Genomic DNA, 11,973 nt, shown 5'->3' on the forward strand with positions numbered 1-11,973 from the left:
CTATTTGCTCATTAGGGGAAACAGAGGACGACTAGTTCCTGTGTGACATCCATTCTAATTGAATGCAACCAGCCAATGGGAGAGCCGTATGGACATGCTGTCATCATCAGTCAATGATTAAAGGTCAGAGAGAGACGTGGATGACGGAGCAGCCAGCACAACAAGCACCAAACTATTTGTCTTGTTACTTTTGAGACGCCAGCTTTTATCTGATTCAACTGGTGTTCTGTTCTGGAAAGATTGGGAGCCTCTCTGCGTTACCATAGTTGACTATTGTTGGAAACTGGGAGCTGCCCAGTACAACCACAGTCCTTCACTGGTTGTCATTGGGAGTTGCCCTGGACAAACATAGTCTTCTGCTGGTGGGCAGTGAATGTTGCCCAGTGTGACCGTAGTGTAATACTCTTGGACACTAGGAGCTGCCCTGTTCAACCAGTTTTCTACTGGACGGAGCTGCCCAGTTTAACCATAGTATACTACCAGTGGAAACTAGACCTACAAAGTACAACCAATATTCTGCTGGTGGACACTGAGAGCTTCCCAGTCGGTCGTATATGAGCCATATTGTATTCTTGATTTTAGTTCCTCATTGTTGGTGTATCTGTTTGTGTGTTGTTGAAATGTTTATTTGAGTGTTATTTGTTCTCCAGATGAAATGTCATGGATTCTGTGTTGGTTTGGCTTTAGAAGGTCACTGTTCTTCGGAGGTTTCAGCTCATGTTTAGAAACGCTGTCTTCACAAACTCGCTGTCCTCCAAAAAAATACTAGTTGAAAAAAAAGTATGAAATAAAAAGGATAATATAAATATAATACTTTAAAAAAAATAGGGATGATAATGGTGTTTAAAAGGAATATCACTTGGAATAGATTGAATATATTTCCAAATGTTATATTTAAATAACAGCTACCATATTCCATCTGAGAAGTTATTGTTTATTCGGTGCAGGACTATTGTCGCTATTACTGGGCCAATAATTGGATATTATAGTTTCAATTAGATATTCTATGTGTATATTGGACAATACCAGAACAGCCCATGAACTGACACTGAAAATGGGCTAATAATAGAAGGAATCCATACATTGGACATTTGAATTCAGGTCCTGCAAGGTCTACGTTAGCACTTGCGTAGGCACCCTCCTTGTTGATGAGACGGAACCGAGGTCTATATAAATAAACAAAAGCGACCGGTTGTATTAAATACTCCACCTCAATATTAGAAGGAAGCGGTGTGCAGTTCACCTCAGGTAACCAAACTTCTGTGGATTAATCGATTCGTATTTTTTATCTAAATAATCAGATAGGCTATCTTTATTTTGCACAGTAGCCTTCAATTTCAAGATACCAGACCATTAGTTGCATTCTCTAATTGATGCATTGCGCAATTTATTTTTAAAATATAAAACATAAAAAATACACTTTTGGCAATCCAAATCCACAAGGCATATTCAAACTTGTAGGCCTATTTCTCTCGTGGTTGGTAACTTCCAAACTCCGTCTCCGTCTGCAGAGATGAATCTCATGATGGTTTGTGCCGTGGCTCTTTTGGGAGCTTGCCAGCCCGCTTATGAGTGCAGAGCCGTAGAGAGCCGGACCGGATCCCGCCTGTCGGACAGGCTTCAGCACCTGCCGCTGCCCATCCTCCTCCGGCTCGGTGAGCAGTACTCCATCCAGCTGGACAATTCCAAACAAGACCCCTCTCCGGTCAGGTCGGACCTGTGGTCACACGGCCCGTCCCCAGCCGCAACAGTCAACCGCGCCCTGCAGCTGCAGCTCACCCAGCGAAAGGTCGCTAGCTCCGAGGGGCAGCAGGAGGAAGATTCCGCGGAGAAAGAAAAGCGCTCCGACGATCCACCCATTTCCCTGGACCTGACTTTCCACCTGCTCCGAGAAGTTCTGGAGATGGCTCGGGCGGAACAGCTCGCCCAGCAGGCCAATGATAACCGCAAAATGATGGACATATTTGGCAAATGAGCTTTGGAAGAACCAACCCATTTTTTTCTTTTCGTAGGACACGTGTTAAATAATTGTATTGTTTTTGTTTTGATGCATACCACAACTAACTGGTCCTTTCATTTGTCGGGTTTGTAAAAAATGTGTTATAGGATCTTGTCCCTGGTGGCTTCCTAACTATTGCAACTATTTTAAAAGCCTTAATTCTGCTTTTGAATCACGCATAATGCATTTGTTATGATCATTTTGTTCCATCGAAATAAATATTTCCTTCTAAAACACATGCTAACAAGTTTGGTTACACAATATTATGGGAGCATCCATCTAAAATGTTAAAGAAGCTCAGGCTATATATCTTATTTGTAATAAAATATTTCTCAATGTTCATTGCTGATTCACGCGTCGCCTCGGTTATTGAAAGCCAGTGTATTCTACCAGTCATTTACGCAATCTTTACACACGGACGCGTTCAATTACGCACCTATCTCCCCTTGTACAATTATGGAAATAGATTCACAGACGTGATGAAGGCTATACAGTGTTGGATTTCAACGGACATAAGCACGAGATAAGTCTCGGTGTGTCCATTGAGCCGAGTTGGAGGGAAGAATGGTTTTATTTCTGATTGAGCCACGAGAAGGAGAAGACGTGGCGCGGCCCGTCCTCCGTGTCGGCGTTCTGAGCGCCAGCGTCAGAAGGAGCCTGGAGAGAAGAGACATTGGTTAAGTCGTGTGTCAACGGCTAATGCTATGTTAAAATGTTAACTAAGAGTACTTAAATAAAGCACAAACACTGCTACTCGCCATTAGAAGTATTAATAATTATCCTAACTATATTGACGGACGGAGGATCCGTTCATTATTTTATGCTAAATAATAAACATCTGAGTGCATGTGCTTCCCCCTACTGGAGGACAACGGTTAGGGCCGCTTAGCCCGGCCCATTGGAGCACAGATCAGATTCATGCCATATATGAAGCCATTACGCCATAATCATTCAAATGTATGCATCACATGCGTTACCCTTCTGATCTTCTGGAAAAATTATCTGTGTAAATGTACAACGTATGTATCATTCTGCTTATATTGGCCATCTAACAATGGCTTGACTGTCATAACTCATACCCAAGAGATAAAACTCACGAGAATGTTTTACTCTAGAGGTTAGAACTGGTTGATATGCCCAAAAAATCACACAGATATCTGTTGGTGTCCATCTCTACCCTGGCGGGTATGTTGATAAAGATGTCAACATAAAAAAAATGGAGAAGGGCAGGCACTATCAATAAATCCCTGGCAGGGGGTTTGGATGAACCGGCTGTCTTATCACCATCGATTACATTACACGTAGTTCAAGTAGTTCCTCCTCGACGATGATTGGTCCGAACCACAGTGGTTTCGGCACCAAGCGCTTAACTAGAATCCCTGCAAGACGGACTCTCGCATGATAGTGATCGTGATTTCGCGAATCCAGCAGCCTGGCAGGGTGGCTGTGTCTCCTCTCACCTGAGCAGAACTCCCTGTCGGCAGAGGCATGGCATGGGGCGTTCCCAGTGGCGTGGGCAGGGCAGGGGGGTTGGGCCCGGGGTTCTTGGGGCTGGGGGCCCGGAGGAGGCTGGTGTCGGGGGCCTCCAGGCGAGGCGCGGGGGGGAGCGGGCCAGGGACCGGGGCAGGGGGTGCGTGCGCTGGCGGTCGTGTTGGCTGCTTAGCGAGTGAGGGTGGTGGAGCCGCGGTGCCCCCTGCTGTCTGGGAGGTCTCACTACCGCCCCCTGCTGTCTGGGAGGTCTCACTACCGCCCCCAGCTGTCCGTCCTCTCCTCCCCGCCGCTGCATCAGCCTCATCGTCATCCTCTCCTTCATCTACTGACAGAAGGAAAATGTATAAATTTTTTCGGTAAATTAATACGAAACGAAGAGTGTCATGGAAACATCCGAGATAACGTGATGACATGTGTGTGAGTGTGAGATGACTGGACAGCGTGTCTCCTCACGTTTGAGGAAGTCAATGGTCTGCAGGGCCCGCCTCTCTCTCTCCAGGTGAGCGGTGAAGTGAGACATGTTCTCGTAGCCGCGCTCCACCTTGTCCAGGTGGGAGGTGTTGGTGCCCTCTACGATCCTGTAAACATTCATCAACGCCATGACCTCGTTACCGCTCATGACATCACAAACTCACTCAACTGCTGTCATCGCGTCAATATTTAATCAGTCTTATATGGCCACGACCCCTGACCCTTCGAGTGTCCTTGCTCTAGCTGTTTCCCAATGTCAAGGAAGCATGCTCAACGGCCGCCTTTTTAAGGATGCTGCGTCATAGAACGCTGACAAGCACTGTTCCAATGTTGAGGACACTCGAAATTCGGGCCATTTTCGCGTCCTTTGTTTTTGAGCATTCCGAGATTTTTCAAGGATGCATCGCTGCATCCTAGACAAGCCAAAGCTACCCACAATCCTCTGCGTTCACACGCTGCACGGGATATTAAAAATGGCAGAGGGAAAGCAGTGCACGTTCAAATGTAAGTGAAGTTTTCAGAAATATTTTGTGCAGTATTGGTTTTTATAGATTCATCATGTTAATGCAAATAATCAAGCTTAAAGACCTGTGCCACTTTTCAAACGTTTTTGCAACTTAATTATACGTTGCTATATTTTGCATGGACGTAGCTGGTAACACCAGCATAACACCATCATAACACCACTGTCACCAATGTCAATTTACTCGCTCACAAGATTACATTATTTATGTATACCTATTTATGTTTGTGTTTAATCTTTTTTTTAGGGTCAGCCCAGCAAACTGAGGCTTTTTGTGCACCTTAGGGTGGCGCACAAACAATTGTTTACCAGTGGAAGGGATACTGCCACTATCGGTGAGAAGCTCTTGCGGGATCCAATGTTGTCAAATAAATGCAACACCGATCATTTGCAATGTTTGTAATTTGTAATGAACGTATATAATTGTATTTTATATAATATACTTATGTGTTCAAAGCACTGGTAGGTAGGTATATATGAATGAATGAATCAGATCAGTTAAATAATATATCCAAATAAATACATGTTTATCATCACTTTCTTTGTCTTTTTTCCCCTGCATAATAGCAATCAACCATACTGTAAATGTGATGCATGAATTAAGTTCTCAGACAATTTCACTTAGTTTTATAAAAATTGATTGGATTTTATTTTTAATAAAGACGATTCGATCAACCGCAACAAAGCTTTTGTGACTTCCTCAAAGAGGCTCCATGCGAAAGAGACATGACCGCATTCATAACAGACAAAAGTCGAATAAATATCGAGCAGCTTGATTGCTACCATGTTTTATTCATAAGCGCACATGTGTTTACAAGCGCAAATGCAGTATTAAAAAACGGAAGCGGAACGATTCCACACTAGCAAGTCGTTCCAAAGTCCAAACGTTACAAACGCTAGGAAGCACTCGAGCTAGCACTCTAGTCTCATCTCCATAGGACGCGACTAGCAAGGACGCGTCCTAGCAAGGCTGCAGCCTTCACATTGGGAAACAGCCTCTGTGTGGGCCTCTGTTCTCATGCCGCAAACAATCATTTTCACTTTTCACTGATTCACTGCAGGCTGATTTAACCTCAAACTGATTCACTGAATCAAACTGATCAACTAATTCAGCATGCTGTTAGAGAGGTTTAAACTGACTTACTTCTGTAGAAGTGGTTTAGCAGCCTGAGGAGAGAAGACACATGAGTTACATCCCTGTGGAGTACTTTGATCCTGTGCTGTATGTAAGGATTATTATTTTGACAGATAGAAAGGCAAGCAGGCAGACAGACACGCTGGCCACTACATGCCAGGTACAGAGGCAGACGAATAGATAGAAAGATACATTTAAAGATAGACAGACAGATAGATCGAGGGGCAGACCGACAGACAGGCAGGCAGACAGACATCCTCACCTGCAGGAAGATGGCCATCTCAGACTCGTCCATTATGTTGATCCCGGTCTCCAGGACCTTGGCCATGTTGTCCAGATGTTCTGTGTACTTCCTCTGGAGGGAGCGGATGTAGTCCAGTTTCTCCTCCTGCTCAGAAGTAATCTGCATGCTCATCTCTCCCTTCCGCTCCTCCAAGATGGCGTAAAGGTGGTCAAAGGTCTCGCACACCTTTGACTTTTGCCTGCGGCCATTCTCCTGCAGCGTTGGAGTGACGTCACATCACACACCACATTAGTGTTGTGTGTTTTTTTTACCTCAGAGATACACTCGAGGGGCTTTTTGCTTTAACTTTACTGTATTTAAAAACACATTCGACTTTTCACTCGCCTATGCCGAGTCCTCTTTCAGTATCGTTACTTTGACTCAAATTCCTTAACAGATAAGTCATACAACCGGCTTAGTTTGCCTAGGTGAAAAGCATGCATGGGTTGTTGCATTTATATACCCTCCTTGTGGCTTGCAAGTACGTGGTGTTGTTTATGTCACATGCATGCATTATACCATGTGCTTGATATGTAAATGCATGCGCGTATGTCTGTGGATTTATGTGTGGGTGGTTGTGTGTATGTGTGTGTGCGTGCGTGCGTGTGTGTGTCGGTGCGTCTACACCTACATCTACAGTTGTGCAGGTCCCCTCCAGTTGAGAGATGACGGCCTGTATCCTCTCATTGTTCCCAACCAGCATGGAGATACAGTCTGTCAGCTCAGCCTGCACACACACACACACACACACACACACACACACACACACACACACACACACACACACACACACACACACACACACACACACACACACACACACACACACACACACACACACTAGTGTAATAAACAACCAAGCTATAGTAATAACTGTTAACGAGAGGGGGCCAATGGTGTGGGCGAGACCTTTTGTTCCTGGAAGATGCTGTGTAGAGGAGCCACCTCACAGTCCTTGTGGCTGCCAAACACCTTACAGAGGGAGCAGGTGGGGGTGCCGCAGGTCACACAGTAGATATTTATCTTCTCCTCTGGGTGCTCCTCGCAGGAGGGCTGCTCTGGCTGGGCCGGAGGAGCCTCCTTGGGGCTGCAGGAGAGGAGAGACATGAGGAGAGGAGGTAGAGACCCAGCAGACCCAGGTTCCTCCCAGTATCTGCCAGAGGGCAGCTCCTAGTGTCCCACCAGTAGAAGACTGTGGTTGTACTGGGTGGCTCCCAGAGTCCACCAGTAGAACTATACCATGGTGTTATAGACTGCAGGTTTAAAGAAACATTTGTGTGTGTGTGTGTGTGTGTGTGTGTGTGTGTGTGTGTGTGTGTGTGTGTGTGTGTGTGTGTGTGTGTGTGTGTGTGTGTGTGTGTGTGTGTGTGTGTGTGTGTGTGTGTTTTGAAGCAGCTGACAGCATGGATGGTCAAGTGAAGTCACTCCTCATGTCCCACAATAAAAATAGGCCCTGGCGGTTGGCTGCCCTACTGCCCTAAAGATATAAATAGCCCCATAGGGGTCTGGCTATGCAGCAGGCCACGGAGATAACACCAACAGGCCTGGGCACTACGAGGCACCACTCTCGTGGTGTAGCTAGTGGGTTAGCCCGAAACGTGATCAATTAACAATGAAGATCAGCCATGGTAAGGGGTTGGTAAGTTCAACTGCTGTTAATTGTAACCAACCATCATCTGGAGGTCCTATTCTGTTCTACACGTACAGTTTAATCTGGTGTCTGGTGAGTCAGTCCACATTACAGGTAACCAACAATCATCTTGACGTCCTTTTACAGTGTAAACATCTAGTTGTATCTGATAGAAGTGTTTGTTAAGTTGGTCTAGTCTTCAGGTAACCAACTACCATCTGGAGGTTGTGTGGACTGGTAAGATAGTCTACACGTTGGTGTGCACCTGGTCGCCCATCATCTCTCAACTGGTCGCCTATCTCTCACCTAACAGCCAATAATATCTCACCTGGTAGCCTATCATCTCTGAACTGGTCGCCCATCTCCCCTAGCAGCCAAACATATCTCACCTGGTAGCCTATCATATCTCACCTGGTAGCCCATAATCCCTCACCTGGTGGAGCCCTGTTTGTACATGTCGATGATGTTCTCCACCAGAAGGTTGCGCTGCAGTCCGTAGACTCCATGTCGGTCCAGAACCACTTCGTGTCTGCAGGACGGGCAGCGGAACCGCCCTCCGGACGAAACTGTAGAACCGGTTCTCGTCGACATGTATGGGTTGGATGCCTATAACATCCATGAAGGTATTTATTTTGAAACCAAAAATATCCTTTCTAAAGAAGTTTCCTTTGTCGTGGTGAGGAAGGCTACCGTTTTTTCTTTGCCTACAGAATGATGCTGACATATATATGCTAAACAGTTGATTGCTATAGAACTAAATTGTGGTCCTAATTAACTGGTCCTTTGTAGGCAGGGCCTGCGTTATAGCATTATAATGGTGTGACTGTGTTATATTATACTCGTTAACCGCTACTGAAGAATCTCTTAAGTGTCACTGTTTGTACATTTTCATGTGCTATTTCGCTCCTGTACGGTTGGCCAACTTCAAACCAAGTTGGTATAAAGAGGCCATTATCGGGATACGAGACTGACAACACAATATATTCTCGTTCTGGGGCGATACTCCCTACATACCTGAAAAATATCGTTGGCGCATTTTCGGCACAAGTTGTGTTGGCACGGCAAAATCACCACCGGCTTTGTGAACATCTCCAGGCATATCGGACAGACGAGCTGCTTCTCCAAGCTGTCCATCTTGTTATAAAGTTGAGCGGAACGTCAAATCCCCAGAGATTAGCTAATAAAATCCGTTCGAAGAGTGGACCCGTTGTCGCGTTCTTCGGGTCAACTCAGGGGCCAAATCCCCCAAGAACTGTCGCAATTAGAAGTGTCGGGCGTTTCGCAAACTGTGTCCTCCAAGTTGCTTCACGCGGCGTCTCGCCCATTGAATGTCACGAGCTGTTTTTAGTAAAGGCCACGTCAAGCGTTGCCATGCTTACATGCCCATATATGAAAGTGTGAGCAGGCCTGTGTGTGTGTGTGTGTGTGTGTGTGTGTGTGTGTGTGTGTGTGTGTGTGTGTGTGTGTGTGTGTGTGTGTGTGTGTGTGTGTGTGTGTGTGTGTGTGTGTGTGTGTGTGTGTGTGTGTGTGTGTGTGTGTGTGTGTGTGTGTGTGTGTGTGTGTGAGTGCGCACGTTTGTATGTGTGTCCTCGGTCCAGGCAAGCTAGGCAGCAGGCCTATCATGTTGGACTAAAAGTAGCGTCAGTTTATTGACACATCATTACTTTTTTAATAATCCTTTATTTATAATATATGTCTATATCTTGACATTTTGCAGTTGACGGAATGGTGCAAGATAATGTTATGTTTATGCAATACAAAAAAATAAGATACATTCATTAAAACGCATATTAAAATAAAACACACGTCCGAACATGCAACCAAATCACAAATGTTATATGTATCTGAAAGTAACTGAAGATGAATTTAGTAAGCTTACATCATTTAGAACGAAGACATTCTCTCCATCAAAAGATAATGCATGTGATAAGTTTATATTCATAGATTGATGATTGGTTTTGTTGTGACTATTTAATCATGTGACCATCATACTTATTTTTCCATCACATCCATCACAACAACTGAATACATTTACAGTTCTTTGTGTTAAACATCCGGTTGTTTCACGGGTCTATAGAATAAAGACTTTAATTTACTATGACCAAGGGCTTTTGTCCGGAAATATCATTCTCATAACTGCAGCCATTGCTATTGGTCAAAATTGGATTTCAATTATTTATAATAAAAAATAAACGCAAAGCCCACTCTAATCCCTAACGTAACACCCTCTCCAATCAAAATTTTCCTGCCCTGGTTCTGCACACACAAAATCGAGTCGTATGTGCCAATTGTGTTGCTCTCTAGAAGTTTCCCAAAACAAGTCAAACACCACATACATCATGAGAGTCTGTTTGTAGGAAAAGGAGTTGAAATTGTTGGTAGCCTGAGAGTAGAGGTCAGAGGTTAATCTCCCATGGGGTCGGGGCGGGTCCTCAGGTGTAGGTGTCCGCATACCTGCGGTTTCCATCGCCAATCAGCTGAGTCTTCTCGCTGGCTCCGCTGCTGGGCTGCTGCACCACCGGAGCATCTCCGCCTTCTACAACCACAGGAAGTATGGTTTACCACAGGAGGAAATACTTCCTGGTGAAGCGGCCCTCTGAAAACCCATTTCCTGGTTCCCACAAACCCCGCCCCTCACCGTTGTCATGGCCAACCTCCTCCTCCAGGTCGTCTGGGGAGACGTATGCGTCTGACTCCGCCCCCTCCCCGGGCGGCGTGGGCTTCAGTCTGCCACAGCAGCAGTTACAGCAGCAGCACAGACAGCAGCAGCAGTAGAAGCCGGTCAGCACCCCACACACAGCAAACAGACCCTGGAGAGACAGGGGAGTCAGGACCCAAAAAACGCAATTTCAGTGTGTCAACCCCCGCACACACAGAACACTAAGAGTTCACTAATCACTCTCATGTGCTCAGAGCGTGTGCATTATCAGGCTGGACACAACTCTGGATCGCGACCCATTTTAGGTACCTCCCGACCCGGAGTTCAAGAAATACTGCTCTACTGATCGACACTGGGAGCTGCACACACACCTTGGCCCACCAGGTGGAGAGCATGAAGTAGGTGTTGACGTTCTCCTCCCCAAATTGCTGGGCGACGTAGAGGCCCAGGGAGCCATAGCTGTCGTAAATGTTCCTCTTGGTGAGGTCCGACAGCACTGAGTGGGCTCCGTTCAGCTCCTTGAACTTATCTGCCGCCTCTGGGTTGTCCGGGTTCTTGTCCGGGTGGTACCGCAGGGCTAGCTTCCTGAAGATCCAAACAACACTGTGTGTGTGTGTGTGTGTGTGTGTGTGTCTGTGTGTGCTTCTTTGTGATACCAAACAGGGTTCCAGGGTTCCTTTTCTTTGCCCTTTAGATGGCTTAGGGTCGGGTCGCCAAAGGTCTCCTGTGAAGCCATTTGAGACCTAGCAGTGATTAAGGACTAAACAAATCAACTTGGACTTCAGTCCCGTTTGCTCCCTCCACCAGTCTGCCTCTCCCTGTCTCTTCTCATCCCTCCATCATTCCGTCAGTCTCTATGTTACTTCTCGCTCCCTCTGCCGTACCACAGTACTTGCATGATGTCTGTGGGTGTTAGCACCAGACACAGTTCATACAATAACCCCTGATGTTGGAGTGTTAGAGGGACACCGGCAGACAGTCCTTCTCTCAACCCTCGGTTTAAACAGGCCTACCTGTAAGACTTCTTGATTTCTTCATGGCTACAGCTCTTCTCCAGACCAAGGACGAGGTACAGGGACTCCCCGGAGGTGGACAGTGTTCGCTGCCGGCTCTCGGACATCCTGACACCATTACCTGCTGCTTGAGGTCACAGGAGGGTGGGGGGGAGGGAGTATCAATACATACCATAAATAACAAACTCAACTCTATATGGAAAAATATGGTACATACCTGCCGCTGCTCCTGAACGTTTCCGGGCCAAGAAGTGTTTGTTGGTCCTTGGGTGGGTCCAGACAGACGGGTCAGTCGAAGTAATGAGTAATGGAGAAGCTCTGTCCAGCATCAAAGATTCATCGGCAGGCTGCTTCAGGTATCCTCGGCAACCAATGGGCACGCGGGTCGCCTCGTATCGGCAAGGCTTGATCGGGTTTCAGACGAGCTGGTCGGGCAGGCGATTCCCATAGCAACCTGTGGAGCGGGGCGAGTTGGAGATGGGGGCTGAGTCCCCGCCCATGACCTGTCAATCAAGGTCATGTAGGCTGTATATATTTTTTATATTTATGATACAATTGGATACATAAAATCGACATAGTAAAGTCGTAATACCAGTCAAGGATACAGTATTTATGCCAAAAGTTATTGCAAGGTACTTAATTTTTTATATTTACAAATTCCTAATATTTTACACTAGCCAAAAGAACCAGAGGCAAGCAGAAGGTTTTCTCTTTTAGATGGAACGAGTTAAACCATCCACATCATTAGGAAAGCGGCGCAAGTATGGGT

At 46.1% G+C, this 11,973-nt stretch overlaps 3 protein-coding genes across 5 annotated transcripts; 1 reads left to right on the top strand and 2 right to left on the bottom strand.

Annotated features, from left to right (window-relative positions):
- Positions 1 to 1,357: 1,357 nt before the first annotated feature.
- Positions 1,358 to 8,891, bottom strand: trim55a (tripartite motif containing 55a). Of its 2 annotated transcripts, none has more exons than XM_060059173.1 (9): positions 8,547 to 8,891; positions 7,966 to 8,138; positions 6,812 to 6,989; positions 6,534 to 6,629; positions 5,882 to 6,115; positions 5,629 to 5,651; positions 3,944 to 4,068; positions 3,460 to 3,812; positions 1,358 to 2,656 (listed from the first exon to the last, which is right to left on the bottom strand). In XM_060059173.1, the coding sequence occupies exons 1-9, from the start codon at positions 8,664 to 8,666 to the stop codon at positions 2,570 to 2,572; spliced, it is 1,389 nt and encodes a 462-aa protein (XP_059915156.1). In that variant the 5' UTR covers positions 8,667 to 8,891; the 3' UTR covers positions 1,358 to 2,569. The 2 variants fall into 2 exon arrangements, with proteins under 2 accessions (XP_059915156.1, XP_059915155.1); XM_060059172.1 differs by having other exon boundaries at positions 3,460 to 3,815; positions 8,547 to 8,889.
- On the top strand, positions 1,514 to 2,080 carry LOC132463208 (corticoliberin-1). Its single transcript, XM_060059186.1, has one exon. It carries the CDS (start codon positions 1,514 to 1,516, stop codon positions 1,973 to 1,975), a length of 462 nt encoding a protein of 153 aa, XP_059915169.1. The 3' UTR covers positions 1,976 to 2,080.
- A 301-nt stretch (positions 8,892 to 9,192) lies between the features above and the next one.
- On the bottom strand, positions 9,193 to 11,689 carry LOC132463207 (dnaJ homolog subfamily C member 5-like). 2 transcript variants are annotated; one of them, XM_060059184.1, is made up of 5 exons: positions 11,422 to 11,689; positions 11,205 to 11,331; positions 10,563 to 10,776; positions 10,171 to 10,342; positions 9,193 to 10,068 (listed from the first exon to the last, which is right to left on the bottom strand). In XM_060059184.1, exons 1-5 carry the CDS (start codon positions 11,531 to 11,533, stop codon positions 9,965 to 9,967), a joined length of 729 nt encoding a protein of 242 aa, XP_059915167.1. In that variant the 5' UTR covers positions 11,534 to 11,689; the 3' UTR covers positions 9,193 to 9,964. The 2 variants fall into 2 exon arrangements, with proteins under 2 accessions (XP_059915167.1, XP_059915168.1); XM_060059185.1 differs by having other exon boundaries at positions 11,205 to 11,328; positions 11,422 to 11,687.
- Positions 11,690 to 11,973: the final 284 nt, after the last annotated feature.

This window comes from Gadus macrocephalus, chromosome 8, assembly GCF_031168955.1.
Source record: "Gadus macrocephalus chromosome 8, ASM3116895v1".
Taxonomy (NCBI): Eukaryota; Metazoa; Chordata; class Actinopteri; order Gadiformes; family Gadidae; genus Gadus; species Gadus macrocephalus.